This window comes from Marmota marmota, unplaced genomic scaffold (assembly GCF_001458135.2).
Source record: "Marmota marmota marmota unplaced genomic scaffold, marMar, whole genome shotgun sequence".
In the NCBI taxonomy this organism is placed as follows: domain Eukaryota; kingdom Metazoa; phylum Chordata; class Mammalia; order Rodentia; family Sciuridae; genus Marmota; species Marmota marmota.
In genome coordinates this window covers 11,016,993-11,043,206 of record NW_026000082.1, presented here as the reverse complement: position 1 = coordinate 11,043,206, position 26,214 = coordinate 11,016,993, and the positions used below count along the sequence as shown (strand labels likewise).

The window sequence follows — 26,214 nt, the reverse complement described above, 5'->3', positions numbered from 1 at the left end:
AGGGAACTGCTGAAACTCTACTAGAAATGATAGGAAGGGCGTGGGGAATAAGTCTCTCAGGGTGGGAGTGGATGAGGGCAGAAGGCCTTGTGGGGTGGGGGAAGGAGACTGGCCACTGTCACAGAACAGGAAAGATGGTGCGGACACTGGGGCTGGAAGTTTGGGAACCAAACCAAGCTGCTGGAGCTCTTGTCCTATAGCTTTTATTTTTACTGCAAAGAAAACAGGTGATGGGTAAACTGCTGAGAATGACCCTTGTATAAGTCATATCACTACACTGGGCCTTAGTGAGCCTTCTGTAAAATCAGGGCAATGGCAGCTCACAAGGTTACTGAGGATCTGAAAGAGACCACTTAAGAGAAATGACACATATGATAACTACAATTTCACTTAATGGGACTTATTCTGTGAGGGGGCCACACAGGAGACAGACCACTGTTGAGGAGGGCCAGACTAGCTGGGAAGACGTAACAGTTATATTCACTTAGTTCAGTATTTTGCAAGAAGTAGGTGCCGGATAAAAACCTCTTAGGAGGCTGAGGCAGGAGGACCACAAGTTCAAAGCCAGTTAACAACTTAGCAAGATCCTGTCAAACAAACAAAACAAACACGTCCCCCCCAAAACAAAAACAAAAACTTTCTCTATTAATGAGTAATGAAAATGTTGTTTAAAAAATAATAAACATAGAGAGTTGGGGAGGTAGCTCAGTGGCAGAGTGCTTGTCTAGCATGCATAACATGTGGGTTTGATTCCCAGCACTGGGGGAGGGGAGGGGAGGATGCCGGGCAGGCCATCAGCTCCAGTTATTCTCTGAGTTCTCTGCCAGGCAGGTGTACTGCAGTAGCATGGGGTCCTTCCTTTTAAGGTCCATATTTCTGAACAGGCTAGTGATAGCAGAAGAGATTTTTTTTTTTTTTTTAAATAGTTATTTTTTAGTGTAGTTGGACAAAATAACTTTATTTTATTTATTTATTTTTATGTGGTGCTGAGGATCGAACCCAGGGCTTACACAAGCTAGGTGAGCGTTCTACCGCTGAGCCACAACCCCAGCCCCAGAAGAGATTTTTAAGCAACTTGTCAGAAAGAAGCAAACAAGCCAGAACAATGTGTGTGTGTGCCCTGGCTTTACCAGGACTGAGTGGTGTGGCGAGCCAGCACCTTGAAGCCTGGCCCTTATTTTATACTGCAGGACAGTTCAACTTTGCAAGCCTGCTGTCAGTGAGCTCTGAGCTGAGCGCACCAGAGGGTTGAGCTGGCCGTTCTTCAGACACATACTCCAGAAGAGCATCCTTCCTTCTTTGACTAGGGAGATTCTTTCTCAAAAGCTTAAGAGCAGGGACTGCCCTTTCAGCCATGAACAGGTCCCCGGTCATACCTGTTGTAAGTGCCTCTCTCCATTCTCATTGGCAGGACTGCTCTCTGACCCATTACTGCTTCCTGATTGCTCTTTTTCATTCAACAAAGCTGTGGCATACGCTAATGTGTCCTGCAGGAGGTTGAAACACAAGCAGAAAGAGTTAAGGGCCATCCTAACTCTTCACTGATCTTTGGCAGCACCAGCAGCCAGAGTGGCGCATTCCACCACTACACTCAACTTTCATGCCCTGCTGGGACCAGACTGAACAACCCACAGCATTTCTTCCAGGCAAATGATTTGCATAGACTTGCATGAGTGTATACCCATCTGTTGCCTTTTCACAGAAAATCCAATTACTGCTTCTGCCTGTTCTCATTTTCAACCCCACACCTCTTATCTGGGCTATGGATTCTGAGAATGCTGCACAAGGGGACTTCAAAGCAAACAAGGCCAAAGATGGCCCTTACCTGAGCTGAGATGGTTCGCTGGAAGGTTTTTCCAGTTGATGTTTCATTAGAGACATTACTCTGTGGTGTCCAATAATGTTCTGACATCTGGATGAAAGATCAAGTATGCCATCAGAGTCCACAGTCTCCACCATCAGATGGTAGAGTCTAACCAGCACAGGCTCTAAGTCCACCCGGACCTCCAGTCACCTTAGGAGATCACAGAGGATTTATCTCTTCTCCCACAACCCCAGGAAATACTGCTTCTTATATAGCATCACCCCTGTCTTTACCCATGAAGTTAAGACATGTTTAGTAGTTAGTTCTCCCTTATACATAATTGCTTCACCTGGTTTTTAGTTGCCCATGATCAGACACAGTCCAAATATATTAGGTGGAAAATTCCAGAAATATACAAATCCTAATTTTTTAAAAAATATTTATTTTTTGAGTTGTAGTTGAACACAATACCTTTATTATTTTTATGTGGTGGTGAGGGCCTCACAAGTGCCAGGCGAGTGTTCTATCGCTGAGCCTCAACCCCAACCCCACCAAATCCTAAATTTGAAATAGTGCGACAGTCGGAGTATAATGATGAAATCGTGCGCTGCCCCACTCCAGATGTAAACCATTTCTTAGTCTAGTAATTTGTCCATGCTACATGCTACCTTCCTGACACCGTCATTTTGCAATGATCTTTTTCACTGACAATATATGAGAAGGCCAACAGTAGCCTGGCTGTGTCAAGATACCTATCTATATCATTCACCTCACCTCCTCACGCTGGCACTGCACCATCTCACACCATCACAAGAAGACTGAGTATGACAGGTATTTTAAGAGAAAGACATCACATTCATATAACTTTTGAGTACATTATCACAGCTGTTCTATTTCCCCCTTTTTATTATTAGTTGTTATTATTAATTTCTTATTGTGCTTAATATAAAACTAAACTTTATTATACGTTTATGGGTCTGAGGAAAAACAATACGTACAATGTTGAGTACTACCTGTGTTCAGGCATCCACTAATAATACCCCCTGTAGATAAGGGGGACTATTGTATTGACACATTTAATATATACAAATAGATATTGACTGTACTAAAGAAGTACTTTAAGTCTGAAAATACTCTGAGATCAGTTTACAAATAAGGTTTTGGAGATTCCCCTGATAAGATGTGCTGTTATTAATCTTTATGTTATAATTAGAAGAGTTCAGAATTGATTACCTTCTTCTGGAGCCACTGCACAGCCCAGCTCCAGTGGTGAGAATTTTCCTTAAAATATTCTTTAGCAGCAGGACACCTGGTGACCAGGGACATTTTTATTAACCAAGTGTTTTCTTTGAAAACATTCATGTTTAATCCATAGTAATTTTACTTTGAAAAAGTATCTTGCCACTTTCATTAAAATTCAGTTAACACCTGTGTTAAACTTCTACTCTGTTCTGATTTGGTTAAGCAACATATTCCCAGGTTACACATCAGAGGCAGTACAAGGTGCACGTGTGGTCAATGTCCATCCTTCTACCTCACTCTCACTCAGATCTATTAAAAGTCAAAGATGGAAAACAAAAATAAAAACCACAACAGATTGTATATTTAATAAGTGACCTCTTGACATATCAAATTGGTCTTAATTTTTGTGCTTTGAATATGAAGAATGAGATTATGGGAAAAGTTAACTTGAAAGCATTGCTTTGTAAGCCCCTGCCACCCCACAACCTTCTTCATTTTTCTTTGCCTGTTTAGAAAGTTGTCCATATTTGAAGACAGTACTGAAGGAGGGAAAAGAGGAGAGAGTCATTTTAGTTTTGGAAGATAAAAAGACTTACGGAGAGGCTTGTGATGATGGCTATACAGCTAGGTGAATGAACTTAATACCATTGAAATGTAGGTCTAAAAAGGGTTAAGATTAAAAAACAAAAACCAAAAACCTTTACTTTGAAGCCTATCAGCCTGTGTTCAAGTCCTAGCTCTGTGACTTTAGTTCCAACACTTAAACTACCCATGATAAATCCCATGATAAATGATTCCAAACCTTATGAAGTTGCTGCAAAGATTAAATAAGATAATGCCAACAAAGTACTTCACACAGTGCTATAGGAGTTTTTTTTTTTTAAAGTATTTTTATTAGTTGTTGATGCATCTTTATTTATTTATTTTTTTATTTATATGTGGTGCTGAGAATTGAACCCAGTGCCTCACAAGGGCTCTACTACTGAGCCACAAGCTCAGCCTGGTATCACGATTTTGTTGATGGAGAGGCTATTAGAAATTGGGAACCCAGGGCCTAAGAGTTGGTAGCTGGATTGTATTAATGAAGGAGACCTCAGGGAGGTTTATAAACTTTGGCTCTTAACTTGAAAGCATTGCCTAGATTCCTCCTTCTGGTTTAGCTTTCTTTCTTTTCAAAATTCCGAAAAATATACTATTCTTTTAATACTCCTCCACATTTGTTTTGAAGATCACTTGTTGAACCTTCCTAGCAAGCATGTCCTGAGTCAGATTTTCTAAGATATAATGACAAGGCAGATGTTTCTGTTTTCAGTCATTTTATCCCTGAATTTTAAGTTTATACTTACTTTTGAGCAAGAGTTACAAGAAATTTGACACACTGGTAGCAGCGACTGCTGTCCACGTGATTACTGTGGTGCATCAAAGCTGAAGGAAGAAAAGGGACATTTTAATAATAAAGCACTGAACTGAAAGTGGGTCCAAGTGATAATAAGTTCTCTTGTTTTAAAAATTTATAAACTATTCTGGCAAGCTGCAAGGGAACAACTTAAGTAAAAGCAAAGTGATGCCTGTCTCAACGGCATGCCCCAAGTTCTAATGGGGAGAAAGGCTACATTAATGTTAAAAAAACATACATTAAAAAAAAAAAAAAAAAGGTACATGGTAATGAGTTTGACTTTCAGGACTGAAATGGAACCAAAATTTAAACTGGCTAATTATTCAAATTTTCCCATACACCACATTACTGAAAGTAGTTGTAGTTTGATAAACTGAAAGTTATGACATTAGTTCTGTTCAATAAAATATTTCTTGTTCTGCGTTTTAGGGATGAGCTTATTGTTTTCTAAGTTTCAGAGAGCCTGGGTGCTGCTCTGACTACAGTACACTGTTACAAATGTGGGCCTGGAAAGCTACTGCTATAAAACTTTTTAGCCTGTATCTCCTTTCTGCAATAAAAGGAGACCCTACATCTCCTCTTAATATAGTCATGGCCACCTAACTACACAGGTGTGTATTGAGTAATGAGTCACTAGGCAATTTAGATATGTGTGAACATCAGAGTGAGTAGACACAAAAAAAGATGGCTGTCACATCACTAGGTGACGTAATTTTATGTGATGCCGTTGTACATACGGTCCACTGCTAACAGAAATGTGAGTGGTACATGATTTCACAGCAAAATCCAAAGTGACTCTGATTAACTACAGTGGGAGAGGGGTATTTTTTTAAACTAAATTTTCTTTAATAATTTGCTTATTAAGCTATTAGCCTTCTGAAAAAAGCACCGGACTTCTATGAGTAGACAAATGGAAGTGTGGGTATATTCATACCACAAGTCAAACCTCAAACATACATCATGTTTTTGACAACATGCCAAGTCTGGGGTTTTAAGTTTTTCTCTCCTCAATTGCTGTTTAGTAGAGGAAAAAATTTTCTGCGTCAAAAAGTGATCTCCAGCCACAGCACTCCTGAGCCTTACCTAACCTGGGAAAATAGCTGCACCTTAATGACTAAAAGCAGGAGAAAGTCCAGAGTGGTAAGATCCTGGGGTTTTAATTCTCCCAACTAGGATGTAGAACCAGATTTGTAATGGACCAGTCAGTCACTCATCTGCACCAGGAAGCAGTGGAGGCAGGACTGTCAGAACAACTGTTATCTGAATATTTGCTGCAGACGCTTGTTCACTGGTATACTTGCCTAGTAATCCATTTTCTGTCTCAAACACAAATTTGACTCGCTCTACTTGTATGGGATCTTCAATGACCTATGAAGGGAGGAAACAAAGGTTGGCAAATGAAAGAAGAAACCTGTGTAATAGCCACAGTGCCTTCTTCGCAGCTCTACTAAAGAGATTTAGTTTCTAACATAACAAAACCCAATACTAACAAATGTACATTGCCACATATTTCACACTTTAAACTGAGACATAAAAATATTAAGTAATATTTAAAGATCCATTCATTTCTAACTACATGTTCCTACCAACTGAATCTAAAATTCTCTAGTTTATAAGGACATGTTTCATGATCCTAAGGAAAAGAGGTTTATTCTCTAACTGACTTATTAAAAATGCATTTAAGTTTTGCTATTAGGCTCTAAAAATTGATGGGAAAGGTTTGGCCTTGCTATAGAAGGCGAATCTATTTCACTTGTCACTGTATTTCTAGTTCTTGGCACTGAATTATGCAGTATAATAAACTGTAGGGGTTTGTTGTTCGTCCTATCCTTGAAAAGCAAAAATCTTCCAGTTTGTAAAGGTACCAGAACCAGGAGGAAATAAAGGACCAGAAAGATGTAACAAATGGCATCCATGATGCATTTTCTTATTCTAAACCCTTTCAATGCATCCTCTATGTCAAGACCTATTAAGCACTGGGAATCTAAAGGAAACATTCAGATTGTCTTTAAGGAATCTCTAGCCTAATCTCTCTCATTAGCTTACGCCAATCACCAATCACTACTGATTCTCTTTCCAAAGCACCTCTTCATCTGTCCCTCACTATCCTTCCTCCCTCTGCCTCTTCTTTGGTGCAAGCCTTGTTATGTCACACTCAGATTCTTGATGAACTCCTCTATGGTCTTCCAATTCCTAATCCTGCTTTCTCCTCCATCCCTAAAAAGACAGCCAGGGGAATCTTTCCATAACAAACTGGGTCATGTCACTCTCCTGCTTAGAATAGTTTCTGGTGCACCATCAATGACAGCAGGGATTGCAACTGAAATAAGCAAGGAGGGCTAAGGAGTGGTGAGGATGGTGGGAAACTGGAGACAACGGGCCTATCCCAGGGCTTCTGGGGACTGTTACATGCAGGAAATGGAACTAATGAGTCTAGATTACTTGACTTTTCAAGATAGGACAGAAATTTAAAAAAAAAATATGATGAAAACAAGTGTACAGGTAGAAATATCCAGGTGTACAACCAGTGGCCTACAGGAAAAAATGCATACACCTTAGGATTAGGAGCAGAAGCCTTTTACAACCTGGTCTGAGTTTCTTTTCTCAAGTTCTGTTCAGTTCCCACCTCTTCCTCCAGTCATACTGTTAAAATCAAAGTGCTCCTCAAGAGTGTGTGTGTGGTGGAGCGCCTGGGCTCCGGGCAATCACTTGGCTTAGATGCTGACTCTGCCACAAACCCCTGTATCTGCCAAAGGTGGCCTCAGGCAAATCACTCTACTTCTTTAAATCTCAGTTTCCAGTGATACAGTACTTTGCCAGTTGCAGATGATTTTCACCTCCTGCTTTTCACATTTCTCAAATTGGAAAGTAACTCATAATTGAGCATATCTCATGGTTTCCTGGCTCTCTAAATATATTTTTTTTTAAATATTTATTTATTTATTTATTTAAGTTCTCGGCAGACACAACATCTTTGTTTGTATGTGGTGCTGAGGATCGAACCCGGGCCGCACGCATGCCAGGCGAACGTGCTACCGCTTGAGCCACATCCCCAGCCCCTCTCTAAATATTTTTAACAGTTCATATCTATTCAATGGTGTCTAAGACTAGATGATTAGCAGTTTACCCTGAGGTAATCCTGAGGTTTAAACATGGTAACACTTGCATTGGTAGGTTACACACTGTAAGGGCCTCAACAGGGCTAATTATCATCTTTGACTCTTCCTACCTCTGCACTATAATTTCTTGTGTATTTGCCTGGTTCCCTCACTTAATTGCGAGGTCCCAGAAAGCAGAGTTTTATGATATAAAAAGAACTCAAATAATGCAGACCAAATAAGTAAAAAATAATAAAATAATAACTTTATAATTGTGTTCTGACTTATAAATACCTAAATATAAGTGAATCCGAACATCTGACTTACCAATATCTCATGAAGCAGTTGAAATGTGTTCTTTAGCTCATGGGGTGGAGCAGTTTCTAGTTGGTTCTGAAAGAGTTTTTTTTGAAAGCATAAACATTCTAGTAACTTTTCGGTGGAGAGCATATGGGAGTGGCAATCAACATGCTGGATCCCACCCCTAGTTATACCACTGACTCATCTTGGGCAAGTCAACTTCCCTCTCTGGGTCTCAGTTTCCCCAAATGCTAAATCTGGGGACTGAAATAAATGACCTCTTTCCAGCTCAACACTCCATGATAATTTACTGTGAAATTAGGGGGAGAGAGAATAAAAGGAAAGGGGAGAATCTAAAGTCAATAAATAGACTGAAAAGTTCATTGTATATATCCTATTTTACTTTCTAGAAAATGCTGATACATTACATGAGAATGCTTTGAGCTAAGTCTGTTTTGAAAAAGTATACTGAAAAGTCAGCTTATGAAGTAGAAAAATCTGCTGAGATAACTGGGTAAAGAAGGCAGGTTAATAAAACTCAGATTCCATTGTGCATTTTAATAAATTTATACATACAGAAAGCAAGAAACGACTTTGTTTTAATGCCACACTTCCGAGGAGCATTTTCTATCTGGCTATCAACAGGGTTAACTCAGGTTATACCTTAATGAAATGCAGCATCATGAAGGAAAAGTGCTCATTACAGAAGCAGCAGTACACCACCATCTCCATGAGGGCCAGGAGGGAGCCTGTCAGCTCTCGCAGGGCAAACATGACCTGGTGGGAGGACATGAGAGGAGTGAGGCTTCTCATGCTTCAATTTAACAGTTGAGCTGTCATTCTGTCTTTAACTAAAATATACCCAGACTTAAGAACATCAACATTGTCTCAAATCAGGGTTTCTTGTTAGCAGTCCATGGACAGATTTCAGGGTGTCTGAGGCTATCTGGCATTTTATGCAATTCTGTGCAAGTGTGTGCTTTTTTCCAGGAGAGTTACTTTTCATTAATTTTCAAAGGTGAATGCCTCTGAATGATTAAAACAATCACTGATGCACTGTTGATGTAATTTTAAAAAGACAATATGGTATGCTGTTCATGGATTCATATACATGAAAATCATGTAAGGAAGACTAAGTTTGCAGGAGGGGTGGCTCTGGGTGTAAGGGGAGGCTTGGGCTGAGAATAGGCCACAGTGTATGCCTAATAGAGGGCTGGGAGGAGCCACTCCCACACTCCAAGGTTCAAGAATACATGGGAACTGAGATGTGGTTCAGTGGTAGACTGCTTGCCTGATGTGTGCAAAGCCCCCAATGCTAAAACAAACAAATCAAGTATGGCTTTGAATTGTAGTATATTAGGACCGCGGATCTACAAAAGAGTGGGAACAAAACTGATAATGAAGTAAACTTTTAAACAGGTGAAGTGTCATTTACCTCCTCCTAGGCCTGATTCCTGGTTGAAGAGAGGGCCAATAATAGTCTCTTTTATTAATTTTTACTTATTCTTGTGGTGCTGGGGATGGAACCCAGGGCCTTGCACATGCTAGGAAGAGTGTTCTCCCACTGAACTACACCCAACCCTGATTTTATTTCTGACAGTTGTATAGGAAAGCATCACTTCTTCTCACAACAGTCCTACTCTTCATCAGAGTAACATAAAGTTGAGCAACAAAAGGACTTTTTCTCAAACAGGAGAAAATAATAAATATACAGAGAAAAGGGTCAAGCACGCACCTCCAGCAGGTAGGGTTTCCCTTCAGACAGGAACAGCAAGGCCTCTACTTCCTTGTGGAGAGGCAGCAGGGGGCTTGAGGGAGCGATGCTAATAGGTGGCCTCTGTTTAAATATGCCAGGAGCTTCAGGGACCAAAAATAAAACACAAAACACACCTTTGGTGTTATTCCATGAAATAGACACCCACAGGGTGATGTGACTCCCAATATTCACATGCTCGATTGCTGGCTTCCTCCAGCCTGGTCCCTCACAGCCTAGAGGGGAGAGCTGATGATGGGACAAGAGGAGATGGTCACCTACTTCCTCCCAGCATGCCACAGCTGCAGTTGTACATTCCTAGTGATTCCCAAGAAAGACTTTCCAAGAGGTGAAAATATAAATAGTATATGAAAAAATCTTGGCAACTGCTCCCAAAGAGACACTGCATAGGACATTTTTGTTCTTCAAACAACTTTCTTCATATAATGACCAATCTATGTTGAAGTAGACCCAACCATATGGCAGGTGCCTATCTCTTTTCCAGAAAACCAAGGAAAACTGTCTGAACTCATGAAACGAGGCAGCTTTGTCTTTTGATGGGAATAAGCCAGGGTTTAAGAAGCAAACTCTACCTTACCACTTTATCAATGTCCTGTTAGAGAAAGTGAGCAGCTTTCTGCCAGAATGACGCTCTGGGATTTTTATCTTATTTTCTGTCTTTACATCTCACTGGCCAGAGGATATTAAAACTCTACTCCTGGAGTTAGAGGCTTACATCAACCCTGAGTGCTGATACTAGCTGTGAGACCTTCTTGAAGTTACTAAACATCTTTGCATCTTAGTTTCCTCATTTACATAAGGGTATAATACCCTTCTCATAGATTTGCCGTGGGTATTAAACAATAAATATAAAGTACCATGTAAAAGAATGGCAACAGAAACCACTGAATACAGTTAGCTGCTCTGTTGCCTTATTACAGTTACTATCATCACAGCCTAGGAATGGTATAAAGTTGTGGTACATCAAGGTTAGGACACGGGATAATCGTAACTTGTGTCTGTGTCTGTGCTACTGATGAGTGACAAAATAGGGAATACTATCACATCTACCTTATATTCAAATATGTTTTACTAATTTATATCTGAGATGCCCCCTCACTCTGTTTTACAAAGTACTTTAACATTTTATCTCATTAATCCTTATTAACTTTTTATGCTTTTAATATTTTTATTTTGTACTGAGGATCAGAAAGGTCTGGTGGCTTGATTAAGTTCACATAGCTAGGAGACTCCAAATCGTACCTTGGTTATTCTTCTCAAAATATCAGTTGCTCAAATTATAGTGAGGAATTACCTTGTAATCCTAGAGTGCTTTAAAAAAAACATACAAATTCCTCCTATCCCTCAAAGGAATGACTGAGTCATTTTGTGACTTCCTTGTGTGACAAGCTAGTAAAATAAGGTGAGGTTTAACATGAATTAAACAAAAATTTAAAGTGTTTGTTATGATTTGGATGTACAGTATTCCCAGTAAACTTATGTGATAGACAATGAAGGAATGTTCAGTGGTGAAATGACTGGATTATGAGAGCTATAATGTAACTGGTGGATTAACCCATTTGATAAATTAATAATTTCAAAGGACTACTGCATTGGGTGGTAACTATAGGCAGGTGGGGTGTGTCTGGAGGTCACTGGGGCACACACTTGGTGTTTATACTTTATCTTTTGTCCCTGGCTCCTTGCTCGCTCTCTGCTTCCAGGCTACCACGAGTTGATAGCATTCCTTCACCAAGCCCTTCCACCATGCTCTGCCTCATTTGGACCCAGAGTGACAGAGTTGACTAACCATGGAGTCACTGAACCTCTGAAATCATGAGTCAAAAATAGCCTTTTTCTTTTGTAAGTTGTTCTTTTCAGGCATTTTGGTCATAGCTATGAAAAGCTGACTGTTTTCCTCAAATATTAAATAGCCCATTGAAAAACAAGTAATATTCATGTAATTGCTAACATCAGTTTTTTCATGTTAGACAGATTCAGCATCTCTTCATGTTCCTGATGTATCAAAGACACATTAAAACTCACCAACATTCCTCTGGGAAGAGACATCTGAATGCAAGACAAGCAATGCTATTGTATTGTGAAGATTCCCAAATTCTCTTGCTTGTGCTGAACTCCATCGGCGTATCTGCCATCAGAGTAGAAAAAACATAGGTTAGTTAAGAGAAAGACTTGCTGGTTCATGTTAGCCACAATTATACCTCAATGCTAGGGTAGAAGAGGACAATGCACAAAGAAGTCACAAGCTTTAAGCTATCTTAAGTGTTTCCCCAGACACATTAACTCAGATTCTAAAACCAATCCATTCATGTGTATAATTTGGGTTCTAAGTATTCAGGACATGCAGATAATTTTCCTGTGCCTCAGGATATTGGGAAAACCTAAAGGCTGGATGGAGATAGGCCTGGCCCTGCCTCAGCTACTCAACTGTACTGTAAGAGAGCATGGATTACCCATAACAGTGTCTGATCTCTTCATATAATGGCAGAAATAATGTTATCTGTTCTGTCTACTTTGTGGCTGTGAGAACCAAATGAAATATTAAAAATGAAAACATTTTCAGAACTAGTGTGTTCCATAAATGTAAAATAGTACACATTATATGTGCAATCAAATTACAGTGAATTGAATAAATCACCACTATCAATGGAATCCCTGAATCCCTGTGAAAAGCCTGAAATGAAAAAAGCACATTGTAAAAGTCCAACATCTAAATGCCCAGAGCATGCTACCGTGTCAGTACTTGTTTTATTTTATTTTTTTGATAGTGGGGATTGAACCCAGGGTCTCTTAACCACTGAGCCACATCCCCACCTCTTTTTTATATTTTACATAGAGACAGGGTCTCGCAGAGTTGTTTAGGGCCTTGCTAAGTTGCTGAGGCCGGCTTTAAACTCAGGATCCTGCAAGTTGCTGGGATTGCAGGCATGTGCCACTATGTCCAGCAATGTTTCTTTTTCTTTCTTTCTTTCTTTTTTTTTTTCTTTTAACTACTAAAGAGTAAGAATACCAGTGTGACCTGATAGAAAGCTGAGAGCCATCCGGGTGGTAAGTCTTTCCCCTCAACAAAGAAAGGAAAACTGCCCAGGCAATTTAGGACACCCAGTGGAAAGGCTCTGGCGTGAAATCTCAGAGCTGGGTCTCAATCCTTGCCTGGCTGACACATTAGCTTTGTGACCTCGAACAAGCTACTTAATACCACTGTGCTTTAATTCTTGCCTGAGAATGGGGAAGAAATCACCCATTTCACTGAACAGTGATAAAGTGTCCACCACAAAGTGGCCTACTGTGTCTGATAAATAATAAGCACTCCATAAGCTGTACTTACCATCACTGTATGCTAACATTTTACATATTTTAACTCTATCAAACAAAAGAAATATAATGGATAGGAAGACATACCAATATAGAAATTTCAAACAGGCAAGTCATTTTTGGATATATCCAAAGCTATTATAAAATAACTTTCTTTTCTTTTGACTAAGAGTATTGTATCTGTAACGTTATTCAGTTTACAAGCCCAACTTCACATTTGAATTCCAACCACCAACAAAAATATTCACAGCTCCAGAGAAGGAGGAAAGGACACCTAAAACCACCTATTCTTTGATGTATCTTGAACTCTGCCCTCTTTCTATCAGCATCCAACTTTCTCTCCTATGACACACTGTGACTGATATTCTAGTAAGTCACTTCCATGAGCTATTTTCAGATGGAACTCTATGAAGAAGTAAGTCACTGACCTCCAAAGATTTTTAATGTCTACACAGTACTAGTACCCAGACTCTTATGAAATTAAAAATACTGGTCATCTCCAAAGAGAAACAAAATGAAACTCATGGCCATTCCATTGGGAACATGAAAGCAGACATTACCTGATTGTTCTGTCGATTGGCCCCAAGGAGGAAGCTGATCATGTGCCGCAGTGCTGAGTGCCTTAGGAGAAGATCTCCCGCCCTGATACCCTGCTGTTTGAGACATTGAGAATGACAAATTATACTCCTACCCAAACAAAAAACTTGTTTTAAAATAATATAGTTTATTGAGAAGTTTAAAGAAGTCAGTTTTTTTTTTTTTTTTTTTTTGTATGTGTGGTATAAGGGATTGGAAACTAGGGGTGCTCTACCACAGAGCTACATCCCTGGCTCCAAACTTTATTTTGAGATAGGGTTTTGCTAACTTGCCCAGGCTGACCTCAAACTTGCAATCCTCTTGCCTCAGACTTCAAAGCTGCTGGGATTACGCACATGTGCCACAATGCAGGCTGGTCCATGTATTTTACGTATAGCAAGTACTTGTTAAAATCTAATTTAAAAAACTCTTGAGCCTTACATTGTTTCATAGTGGCCCCTGAACATACAAGTAACCACTAGTTTCTTTTTTTTTTTTAAATAATAATATTAGCTTTAAATTTTTATTTACTTAATTGCACATACTTATATAAATATTCTATTTTGAAATATACATTGTTGACTAACTTACACATTACGATTATTTTGTGGCAACACCACCATAAAACCACCCCACTCCCAAGCCCCGGGTAAATATCATTCCAGTCTCTGCTTTTGTAACTACTAGTTTCAATGAGGACTACCACTATCAGTGATTAACTATACCTACTACTTGGATAGTCACAATTTTGCAAAAAATAATCTAGTAATTTAAAATTTGAAGAGGAAACATTCATAAAACTGTATCACATAGGAGGTATAATGTCTGGTCTAAATTTTTCCATGTATAAAACTTCTTTCAATTTTAACTTGGCTGTATTAGAAAAAAATTCACTTACCTTTTGTACAAAAGTGTTGAACAGGAAAAAGTATTGAGCACAGTTTTTACAATTTTCTGGGACATCTTTATCCAAAAGAGCAAGCAGTACTTCCAGTAACTGATGAAGGCTTTTAAACTGGTTAGAGGAAAGAGGAAATTACATAAAGAAAAAGAATGTAAGACAGGTATAACAGGATTAATTCGAAGTAAACCATCATAAGAACAAAAGGAAACCGATATAATCCAGTCTCAGTTTCAGATGGATTTATGCTTTGGAGAGCAAAAACAGAATCATCAGTTTTATCTTCCAGGGAAAGACTGCTACTTAGCAATAATTAAAGGAAAGCTAGTTCTGTTTCCTCGATTTAGAGTGAAGGGCATGATTCTACTACCTAACGGTCACATTTTCTCCAGAGTCGATTCCTCCATCTCTTAAAAAGGTTTGGTGGAGTATTCAGGGGAGAGATGCTTCCAATTCCCTCCCTCCATATGCTGCTTCTTCACATAGTCACAGATGCAAAGAATAAAAACACAGACACAGGCAGAGGGGCTAGAAACCAAGCCGATGGAGCGAATGGAGAGAACAGCCTGACAGGATGACAACGGCAATACCAACTCAACTGGGAACTTACTTGAAAGCCCGCTGACGCCTCATGGAAAGCTTTGAAAAACATTTTATTTGTTTAGAAACTATTTTGGTTATGACATTGCTTCTTCTTTCCCTCCCACCCCAACTGTTTCTGGACAAGTTCCTAGAAATTTATCTGTGATTTGAACTTTAAGACCAGGCTAACTACTCTTTTTGGTTTAATCATTTGAAGGTGAAATATTCCCATCCATCCTGTCACACCCATTATAAATACAGTGAAATTTAGCATTTAAACAGCACTTCATTTTCAAAGTACTTTCCAATATAAAGTGGGTGGCAAGAGGCATCATTTCCATTATGGGTAAAAACAGACATTAAAATACATCAGCTAGGCATCAAACAGAATTTACTTAGGCAAATGGCTTCCATGCTTTTGTCCTCCCTTGCCTTTCCTTTCTACATGCTGCCTGCCCTTAGAGACTGGTGGGATGCCATAGCCTGACCCCATGTGCACAGAGACTGCACTAATTCTACCTTTTTCCTTCGTTAGGGTTGGTTGGTACACGGGAGAAGGAGAGTGAGATGGTCCTTGTGTTAAGGATTCTTGATGCATCTTAGAAAACTTCCATGGGGGTATCTGAGAGCAATGGCATTCAAACTGCCCAAAGCAGCTATCAATAACCTATTTTAGATATCCTACATCCAGGTATGGTTTGTTTGAATAATGGTTTGGTTACTTAAGTGGATGGTAAACCACTGCCTTAGAGTAAACCTCAACTTCCTAATGATTCCTGGAATTGAGGGACAGTCTTCCAGGACCCTCCTGAAGGGCATATTTGACTTCCTGTTCATCTGGACTGAGCAAGGCTCTTGCGCTTGTCTGGTCTAACAGCATACCCTGGGTCAGGCAATGCTGAAGGAACTAAGTGCTGAGTTGCTAGGCACTGAATATGGATCAACATCTTCCTTAAAGAACTTACTTAAGATTACAAAGCAAAGCCTACATCTGAATTTGAAGCAACAATTCCTAGAATTTGTTATTCAGTTCATTAAGAAACACTGCCTACAGACAATGCTTGTTAAGGAGCCAATTTGTTCTAAAAATAACATTTTTCAAAGTTTTCCATGTAGTGCCAGCTGTTTGAAACAGCAAACTTGGGAAGTAACTGCTGTATTTGAAAGGACTTAATAACAGATTGAAAAATCAGATTTATAATATATACCACTTATTTTCCCAAGACTTAAAAATCTTTGGGGACGGAGGACAGGCATAAACACTACAGTTTGTTTTAGCACATGTGTTTGTGGAACTGTGGATCAGAAAATATACTACAGAAAATAGGGTTAGGAAGAAGAAAAAAGGGACACAAACAAAGCTTAGGGAATAATAGAGATCCATGAAGGAACTATTTTGGTCAGTGCCCTTGGATAAATGGCATTACTTGGTTTGGTTGCCAACTGCAGGTTTAAATTAGAAAAGTAGTTTATGAGAAAGAGAAAAGGTCACAGGTGGCTCAAAATGCCAAGACTAGCGTCTAGACTCAGCTTAGTGGTTCAGAGAGGTCTAACACAAATGCTTAAGGGGTCTCTAAAGAGGGGTGTTCCAGACAGAAAATCCTAAAGCAGACCAAAGTGGACCTGAATCCCTAGCCTATCCTGGTTTCTAGAACATGACAAAAGGACAGCATGCCTTCTACCCTGGCATGTATCAGAAGTCAGTTCACAGAAGGTGCACTTCACATGACAAAATGACCAGACTCCAATCCTAGGTTTTCTGTCTTATTATGTGCAATTGATAACATTTGGTAAAAACAGAATGTATAAATAAAATGTCTGAGATGAGACTGACCTTATCCTGATAAAACAAGGCACTGTCTAAGGTTTTCTCCAGAATGGTGGCCACGGCAACTCGTACTTCTCTCACGCTGCACTCCAACAAGAAAATCCTCAAATAAAGAAAAATGTGATGTAAAAAACAGAATACAATTTTGCAACCCCAACCTGTCCAACAAGTCTCCTGCCTAACAGCCAATAAGCACAATTACTTGGAAGTGCTAGTTTGGGTCTCTGGAAAGCCTCAGCACATACTCACAGGCATGTGGGAATTCCTGAGGTCACTCCACTATTGCTCGTTCCTTCAATTCCTAATACTATATAGTGTCAGAGAAACAAAGCACATTCAAAATCCACTAGGATTCTAAGTGGCAACTATAAAAATACTTCAAAGATAACAAATACTCTGGTAATATTTAGCTCTAGGAGTTTGAGCAGATTCAGGTCTAATTCCTCTGGTAAAAGGAGCTCTGAATACTTCCTATGGAGACACCAAGAGAATGCAAATGAATCCAGAATGTGGGGCATCCTGTAGAGAAATGTCAATCTCCCCCAAAATAAATGGCAAGACAAAGAAAGGAGTGGTGGGCACAAGGAAGTATTGAAGATTAAGTCTTAAAAGATATAAACCAAAGGCAACATGTGGACACTAGGGGCATCTGGACTTGCACAAACCTGATGGTAAAATAAAATAATATTCTTGAGAAAGTGGGAGATATCTGAATGTAGAAGGTAAAATGTAAAATGATACAAAGAAATTATTAATTCTGTTTGGTGTGGTAAAGTGCTTGTGTTTTTTCAAAAACTCTACGTGAGAGAATATGTGTTGAAAACTCAGTGAATGGTATGACTGAAATTTACTTGGGGGTGGGGTAGGGAAGCATATACTGGCAAAATGTTGACAACTCAAGAATACATGAGTTGGAGCTGGGGATGTGGCTCAAGCGGTAGCGCGCTCGCCTGGCATGCGTGCGGCCCGGGTTCGATCCTCAGCACCACATACAAACAAAGATGTTGTGTCCGCCGAAAACTAACAAATAAATATTAAAAAATTCTCTCTCTTTCTCTCTTAAAAAAAAAAAAAAGAATACATGAGAGAATTCATTATTTTGTCAATTTCTGTGTATGTTTAAAAATTTCTAAAATAAAAAACTTAGAAGATATAAACCATCCTTCATGTTAGTAGTCTTAGTTTCTTTAGATCAGTTTGTAAGCAACTTTTATTATTATTTTTTTCAATTATGACTACATTTACAAATTACCTAAAAAAAGGACATCAGAGGTGCTGAACTAAAAGATAAAACTTTCCTTATATTTAGTTACTGAACTGTTACAAAATCTGAAACCTTTTGAGGGTCAGCATGACACCACAAATATTCCACATCACGAAATTACTTCATGCACAAAATTATTTTCAGGCTATGTGTATAAGGTATATAAAACATAAATGAACTCATGTTTGGAATTGGGTCCCCTCCTCAAGATACTTTATTATGTCTATGAAAATGTTAACAACAATAATAACAAACTCTGAAAACAGTTCTGAATAAGGGCTACTCAACCTGTATAGTATGCATTTATTTTAATTTCTATTTTTAAAATATATATTTATTTTTTAGTTATAGGTGGACATGATGTCTTTATTTTACTTTATGTGGTGCTGAGGATTGAACCCAGTGCCTCATGCATGCTAGGTGCACGCTCTACCTTTGACCACAACCCCTGCCTTGCATTTATTTTTTTATTGTAACAATAACAACATAAGATATCTTAAAGGTTCTAAAAAAATAAGTAACTTAGGGAAAAAAATTTTAGTTCTTTAGACATATGAACTCATAGCAATTGATAGTGATAAGTAATTAGTCCTTACAATGAAAAACTAGATAATTCACTGGATTTCTGACTATCAGGAATATTAAGAACTAACATAGCTGGACATGGTGGTACGCATCTGTAAACCCAACAGCTTGGGAGACTGAGGCAGGAGGATCACGAGTTCAAAGCCAGCCTCAGCTGAAGCAGGGCCCTAAGCAACTCAGTGAGACCCTGTCTCTAAATAAAATACAAAACAGGGCTGGAATATGACTCAGTGGTTAAGTGTCCCTGAGTTCAATTCCCAGTACCAAAAAACAAAACAAAAAACAAACAATAAAACATATACGACCAAAGGAAGATGGAATATCTCAGGAGTTATTCAAAAGCTAGTCTGCCTTGATATAAAGGAATGAATAAAATATTTGCTGTTCTTTCCAGATGGATCATCATTCTATGACATTCTAATGCCTGACACAATGCTCAGGGGTCCTATTAGGAAGCTATTTTGGAAATGAACTGGAAAAATATGTAAAAGATTATTTGTATTGCAAATTCTTAAGAGACAGGCATATAACATTTCAAAGATGCATTCTGAGGTCACTATGAGCTACATGAATACATGCATATATAAAGAATTATCTGAGGGCTTATTATATGCCAGGCTCTTTGCATACAGTAATGGAACCAAATAACACTTGGCTTCTCCCTTCAAGAAGCCCAAGGTTACTGGGGAAGAGACAGGCAAAACCAGAGAGAGCAGACTAACAGCAAAAGCCTACTTTAGACTGGGTGATCAGGGATAGCCACTCTGTTATTTTAGTTGTTCTGAAGGAGAAGGCAAAGAAGAGAGGGAGCAATGTTTCAGAAAGAACAAAGACAGGTGCAAGGGTCTGTAGGTAGGTGTGTTTGTGTGTGTGTGTAAGAGAGAGAGGGAGGGAGGGAGGAGACACAGGAATGGACTCAGCACATTCAATGAATCAATAAGCCATGATGGCTAGATCTTGATCAGCAAAGAGGAAAAGGCGAACAAGGCAAGCTTTGAAAGTCAAAGACTAGATCAAGTAGGGCCTTGTGGGATACATAATGATTTTGGATTTTATTATAGTGCAATGGAAATTTACTGAAGAATTTTGAAGCAGAGAAATAATACAATTATTTCAAAAAATATACTTTTGTTGCTGAATGAAAATAATTCAGAGGGAAGAGAAGTAGAGATATCAAAAAACAGAGATACCCAGTAGGTAAATGAATGTCTGGAGCTCAGACATGGAGATAAAGGGGATATGGGATTAAGAGGTGCATTTAGGGATGGGGATGCAGCTCAGTGTTATAGCAAGTGCCTACCATGCACAACAAAGACTCTGGGTTTGATCCCTAATATTGCAAAACAAAATATAACATTCTAATTAGGTCTCTAACTTATCAGACCAATTGCCTAGTGGGAAGGCACATGCATTTCTAAAATCTTCATTGTGTGTTTGGTTAAATGAAGACATACCAGAGCATATCTACATAATGACAAAGTGACCTAGTGGAAAAATTCTAGAAGATAGAAGATGTAAGAATGAAAGCTGATCATTAAATGGCCAACTTCCTTGAAAAGACCTGCGCATATAGAGATTTGTTTTGAGAAAAGAGATGCTTCTTCTATAGCAGGAGGAAAACAGAGGATAAGAATAGACTCTAGCAGGTGTGTGGAACTTGCCACTAGTGCTCATTTGTTAATCTCTTCCTTCTTAAACTAGGTCACTTGCTAGAAGTAGAATGAGCTAACTGATATCTGATGCAGAGGGAAGAGTCCACTGGGGGTAAAGAAGACAGGACATTATCCCACCAACAGTGAAGGTGCTATCTGGCTCCCATATGAATGCTGAATTACCCAAAATTAAGATAGCTGATGGAAAAGATAGAGAAGCTGACCTGAGTGGTGGAACAAGTATTTTTATTAGAGAAGGCAAATGATTTCTTTTTAAAATCATAGGCACAAGGCAAATGTACTATTATAGGTAATATACTATGGGTAAAATTCTTAGAAATAACTTTTTAGGCATAATCCAAACCCTGTTGGACAATAACTGGACTGTGTAGTAATCTCAGACTGAATATCTATTTACTTGCCACCAGACTGTGAGTCCCTGGGGACCCTTGCACTCTTCCCCTGTTGCCACAGCAGGGTTTGGGACCTACTTCCCTGAGAGCACATGGTGGGCCATCTACCTCACTCTCTCCTTGCAATCACTGAACACTTGCCTGAGTGTAGCTCAACGGAGATGATTTTGGAGTAATCTGAATAATTTCCTCACTGCTTCAGTAAAGAGAATTTAAAATGGTCTCCAAACAAAATAATTTTGAGTTGGAATACAAAAGGTTACAGGAAACTTCACTTTTTAATCAGAGACATGAATTTCTTTAAATTAAAAGAGCCTGACACTTACTTTATCAATTCTCGTCCTTCAGAACTAATAAAATATTCAACAAGCCACTGACAAGCATCAAAACTTTTTGAAAGTAATGCTTCAATAGTAGCAATCCATTCTTCAGTGTCAACCCTTTAAAAAAAGGAAGGAGCAATATTAGGTCCCAGCAGATAACTCCAAAGAATATTACTCCAACCCACCTACCTACCTACCAAGGGTAGGAAGGAAGGAAGGGTAAGTTAAATATTCAGTGACTACCCACTAACACAGCTCAATATATCCCAGGAGCCAGTGGTTTGACACCTCCACTCCTCTATGGACAGAAACAAGTGAAGATACTTAAATCTCAGACTTTAATTTTTCTCTTCTGTATCTTCATCAAGCAAGTTCAACTGCAAAAAAGACCAGACATATAGCACTACTTGGCATAACTAATTTTCATTGAAAAAATGTCCACTTTCGGAATAGCTTAAATTGACGTTTTTATACTTTATTGTTACAGACATCAATGTCCTACTTTTTAAAGTAAAAATATTTGGGCTGAAGCCAGGTGGATCATGAATTCAAAGCCAGCCTCAGTAACTTAGGAAGACCCTGTCTCAAAATAAAAAATAAAAAGGGCTGGGGATGTGGCTTAGTGGTTAAGTGCACCTGGGTTCAATCTCCAGTACCAAAAAAACAAAAGCAAAACCAAAAAAACAAAAGACTAAAAAGATGACATGACTATATTACGAATGGCCTCAGAATTCTCCTGAGTTCCCCAATATCCCCAAACAGTAAATATAAATAAAGCAGAAATTCGGTGCCACATATAGATGCCATGAAAAATTTCACAAATATAAGTAATGAAGTACATTTCCCTAAGTGATCCTATGTAGGCATTAAAAGAAAGGAGTATGTTCTTTCTTCTTTTTCAATCAAAAATAAGCACTGAGATCAATCAATATACAGATTGTTGTTACAAACAGAAATGAAGTTGCTATTATATTTGTTTTCTTCTCAAAAGTTGAACTGAAAAATCTTTCTCCATACTTTTCCTATCCTTGGATAAGGATAAGTTCACCGTGCTAGCGAAAGGGGAAAGACAGAGAACTCAATGGTCTTCTGACTCTTACCTGGTCTCCTCACTTGGAATCTCCCCTTATTCTAGGTATACCCTGCAAACCACTGCTCAACTCTTTATCCCTCACTCCTTTATTCATAGAAGAACTACTTACCTAGAACACCATTCCAGGTGCTGGAGAAAAGAGCCAGTGATGAGTAAGATGCAAGTGACGTCTAGAGTTCCCCGGGCATCACTCTGAACATGCAGCCCAGTTGAAAAACCATCCTCCATCCCAAGCTGAACAGCCCAGTTCCCTACTCTGGCACACAACTGGGTGCCAAACCAAATGTTCAGTCTCAGCTCAATAAGCCCCTTTTCAAATATTAGTAAAACACAATGAACTATACATTCACAGTTCCTTAGCCAGGTCTTGTCTGTTATTTGGGTTCTTTTGTCTGTCTAGAATGATTTCTATTTTTGCCTTTCAAAATTCTCTTGAGAACATTAACCAATGTCTTTACAGACTAATCTCTGGATACGATTTTGCCCAATTTCCAGAGGTATACTTAATTTATGCCTTGCTTAAGTTATTTCTTTTTTATTTTTTATCTGTCTTTCCCATTAGACTAAAAATTTCTTATAGAGACCCTACCTAGTCAGCTGAGTATGTTAGCTGCCATCACAAAATTTTGAAAAGTTGAATACGTGAATTCAACTTGAATTAACCAGTGCCTTCTATCACAACAAACTATCAAAATCCCACTCTTACCTGAGTTTTTTCTTTGTCCGTAGGTAAGTTTGAAAAAGGAATTGAATAGCAAGCTGCAAGCTCACCTTTGCCATGCAAGGATAATATGGATGCTTTAATTTAGTCTAAGAGAGAAGGGGAAAATGAAAGGCTATTTTACAGATGATTACACATTATTATGAACTGAACTATGACATACATGATAAAGTTAAATAAGAAAAATCTAACCAGTTCATTGTAGAAAATGTTCCATTTAAATTTCAAAAAAGGTTAAGAGAAGAGATCATCCTCATTTTTTTTAATGAAGTCCTCTCAAAACAGACTTCAGACCACAAGATGGTCTGTAATCAAATGACTTGGAATATTTTTCCTTTTTGGCAAATTTTAATAATGGTATAACTCAAGAAAAAGAAGTAATTGTGTTAATTTCGAGTCTGGCAATATATGATTACAAATTAGGAAGAGTCAATCTTTACGAAGTCCAGTAGCCACTGATACGACAACCTCAGAGCTACTTTTAGATTCTTGACAAAATCTAAACAAGGATACTTAAAAAAAATCCCGTATGTGAACACCTACTTACAATCTTCATTATACACCCCCAATATCACCTTCATTTTAATATCACCCAATAAGTGACACATTTACATGAAGAACTTTGTGCACCTAACCTCAATGCTAACAACTGAGAGTGCTATCCTTTCTTATTTCTTTAGTAATGATATAAACACCTACTTACAGCATTCAGTGAGGCTAAAGACAACACAAAACTGAAGTAATCACTGCTGTATACATCTCTATTCTTCATAAACTTGAGGTTTTCATCTCTCACCATCTGCAAAAAAATTAGTAAAACTTTTAAGAAACAGTATTCAACATGTGGAAGATATTTCTAGTAAAATGTTTAGGTAAAAGGTTTGTACAAAATAAATTACAATTCCCTTTTCTCCAGCTTTGCATTTTGAAAAAACGAGAAAAAACTTCCTTTCAAATATAAAATGCTGTAAAGGGTGTTCCTATCATTCATTACCAAACCCTTTTGGAAAATTCAGGAAAACCACCATATGAAAGACAAAAATAAATTCTACCCTCAAATTCTGGGTAGGAAGTTACAAACAAAGCTTTCCCGAGACCAAGGAACTCCATTCCTACTTGTCAGATGGCTCACTTCTACCTTAATTAAAGACTGATAGTTTTCTTAAATTCTTTGGTTCTGGCTCTTTAGCCTTTGGTTATTCATTCATTCATTCATTCATTGGTAGTGGGAACTCATTCATTCATTGGTCCTGGGGATTAAACTCAGGGACACTGAGCCACATCTCTACCCCTTTTTTGTATTTTATTCAGAGACAGGGTTTAACTGAGTTGCTTAGGGCCTCGATATTTTGCTGAGGCTGGCTTTGAACTCATCATCCATCTGCCTCAGCCTCCTGAGCTGCTGAGATTTACAGGTGTAGTCCCACTGTGCCCAGCAAGCGTTTGGATATTTAGTATATGAAATCACAACTGAGTAAGAGGACATACTGAACTTAAACCCTTGCTCTGTGACTCCTTTTCTGAGCCTGTATTTCCATCGGAAAAATGGGAGTAAAACCTACTACACTACAAGAGTCTTTTAAGAATTAGAACAGGTATTCAATCAACAACAGTCATGACTGCCCAAATATTCTCACCCAAACATTATAAGCCTCAACTTGTTTTTCTCTCCGGATAAAATAAACTCATTTCATCAATGTGTTTCTCTACTCAGGGATAGTGCTGGACAATCTTTAGGATGTAGTCACACTGTGTTCTTACCACTGTGCCACAAGCTCTACAGCCTCTATCACCTGGTACAAAAGACTCACAAGGCAAGCGGGGAGAAGAGGTGGAATGAAAGGAATAACAAATCCCGAAAGGTAGCTAGCAGGAGTGCTCTCTGCATTACAAGATAAATACAACACGTACCTGGATTTTCTCCTTAGACTGTTTACATGATTCTTACCTGGTATATTCGAGCAGGCATTTTCTCCACAAATAGTCCTTTCTTCTCACCTTTCTTAACCAGCTTGGTTAGAATGGAGAGGCGGTCATTGTTAGGCCTATGGGGCCGTGGAGATGACTGAGGTGAAATCTCTGGTGAAGATGGAGCTGACCTGAAAGATGGAATGGCTAGTTTTAGTAGTTATTAAAACTTGCCCAACTCATAAACAGGGCACTAGACTTGATTGAAAAAAAAATCTTGGACTGGGGCTCTAATTCAGTGGTAGAGTGCTTGCCTAGCATGCAGGAGCCCCAGGTTCTATTCCCAGCACCATAAAAAAGAATAAAGAAAAAAAGAAAAAAAAAGTATTGATTCTGAAATAACTTATATGCATGATTATAAATATAAATACAAAATAACTTCCTGCTAGGGAAAAAAGAAAGTCCAGGAAGCAATAAGAAAGAAAAAGGATAATCTATTATTTTTTAGAAGATTTAAAAAAATTTCTCTCTAGCTTAGCTAATTATCTTTAAAATTTAAACAATATTATCAATGATCACAGTATCACCTACTGAAATCACAGTAAATCATATGAAAGAGAAACTTACAGAGAGAGATCCTCAGCTTCCTGTCTTACAACACTGACTCGACTTTTCTTTGGCAATACTGGGGAGTTTTGATCAGATACTCTTTGGTAGAAGAGCATATAGGCATTCCAGTATCTTCGACGTACATCAGTATATGGATTTGCTATTTTATAACAGGACAATAAGAAAGAATTTTTGTAAATAAAATCTTCCTTGTCTTGAAAATCTAAAGCAAAGAACTCATAAATTCAACAAGTAACTACTCATTAAATTTGTCAAATGCAAAGGATAAGTAAAATGGGCTTTGGTAGAGTACTGTTTAGAATGCAAGTCAGGATACTTCAGTTCTTGTATTAGAATAGTCATTCACTGGGGAGGGGAAACTCAGGGCAGGGAGTAAGAGATATGTATGGCAATGGAATAAGGGAAGAGGGTTAACACTCCAGGGAAGACTAAATTTAAGCAAAAGGCAAGCAACATTTAGAAACACCTTCGGTGACAGGATGGGATCATAATTGCCTTCTCTTATCCATTTCAGTAAAGATGGCCAATCTAGGTCAATTTTGGGAATGATATGAAATGCAGCCCTTGAAGGCTGCCGGCATTAGATGTGTGATTACCATGGAGTGGCAATGAAACGTAACAAAGTGGATCTAATATGTATAGAGATTTGGAAAAGCCCCTGAAAGATTTAAAAAATCAGACTTCAGGAACTATTTCTGAAAACTAGATTTTTCACAAATAAAATCTGATTGTGTTTTATGACATACTTTCCCCCTCTGGGGATGGGGACTGTGGAGGGAAACACTGCTTTACATTCTACACGATGTATA

The 26,214-nt window shown here is 38.5% G+C and overlaps 1 protein-coding gene across 1 annotated transcript in view; it reads right to left on the bottom strand.

Annotated features, from left to right (window-relative positions):
* Positions 1-26,214, bottom strand: part of Usp24 (ubiquitin specific peptidase 24) — a 134,381-nt gene that overhangs the window by 4,000 nt on the left and 104,167 nt on the right. Inside the window, 17 exon segments of the mRNA XM_015484945.2 lie at positions 1,377-1,487; positions 1,826-1,912; positions 3,038-3,113; positions 4,393-4,471; positions 5,744-5,810; positions 7,868-7,933; positions 8,504-8,617; positions 9,576-9,697; positions 11,640-11,742; positions 13,490-13,582; positions 14,404-14,520; positions 16,823-16,919; positions 21,057-21,170; positions 22,853-22,956; positions 23,571-23,666; positions 24,816-24,966; positions 25,403-25,544. Coding sequence (XP_015340431.1) covers positions 1,377-1,487; positions 1,826-1,912; positions 3,038-3,113; positions 4,393-4,471; positions 5,744-5,810; positions 7,868-7,933; positions 8,504-8,617; positions 9,576-9,697; positions 11,640-11,742; positions 13,490-13,582; positions 14,404-14,520; positions 16,823-16,919; positions 21,057-21,170; positions 22,853-22,956; positions 23,571-23,666; positions 24,816-24,966; positions 25,403-25,544 — 1,739 coding nt within the window.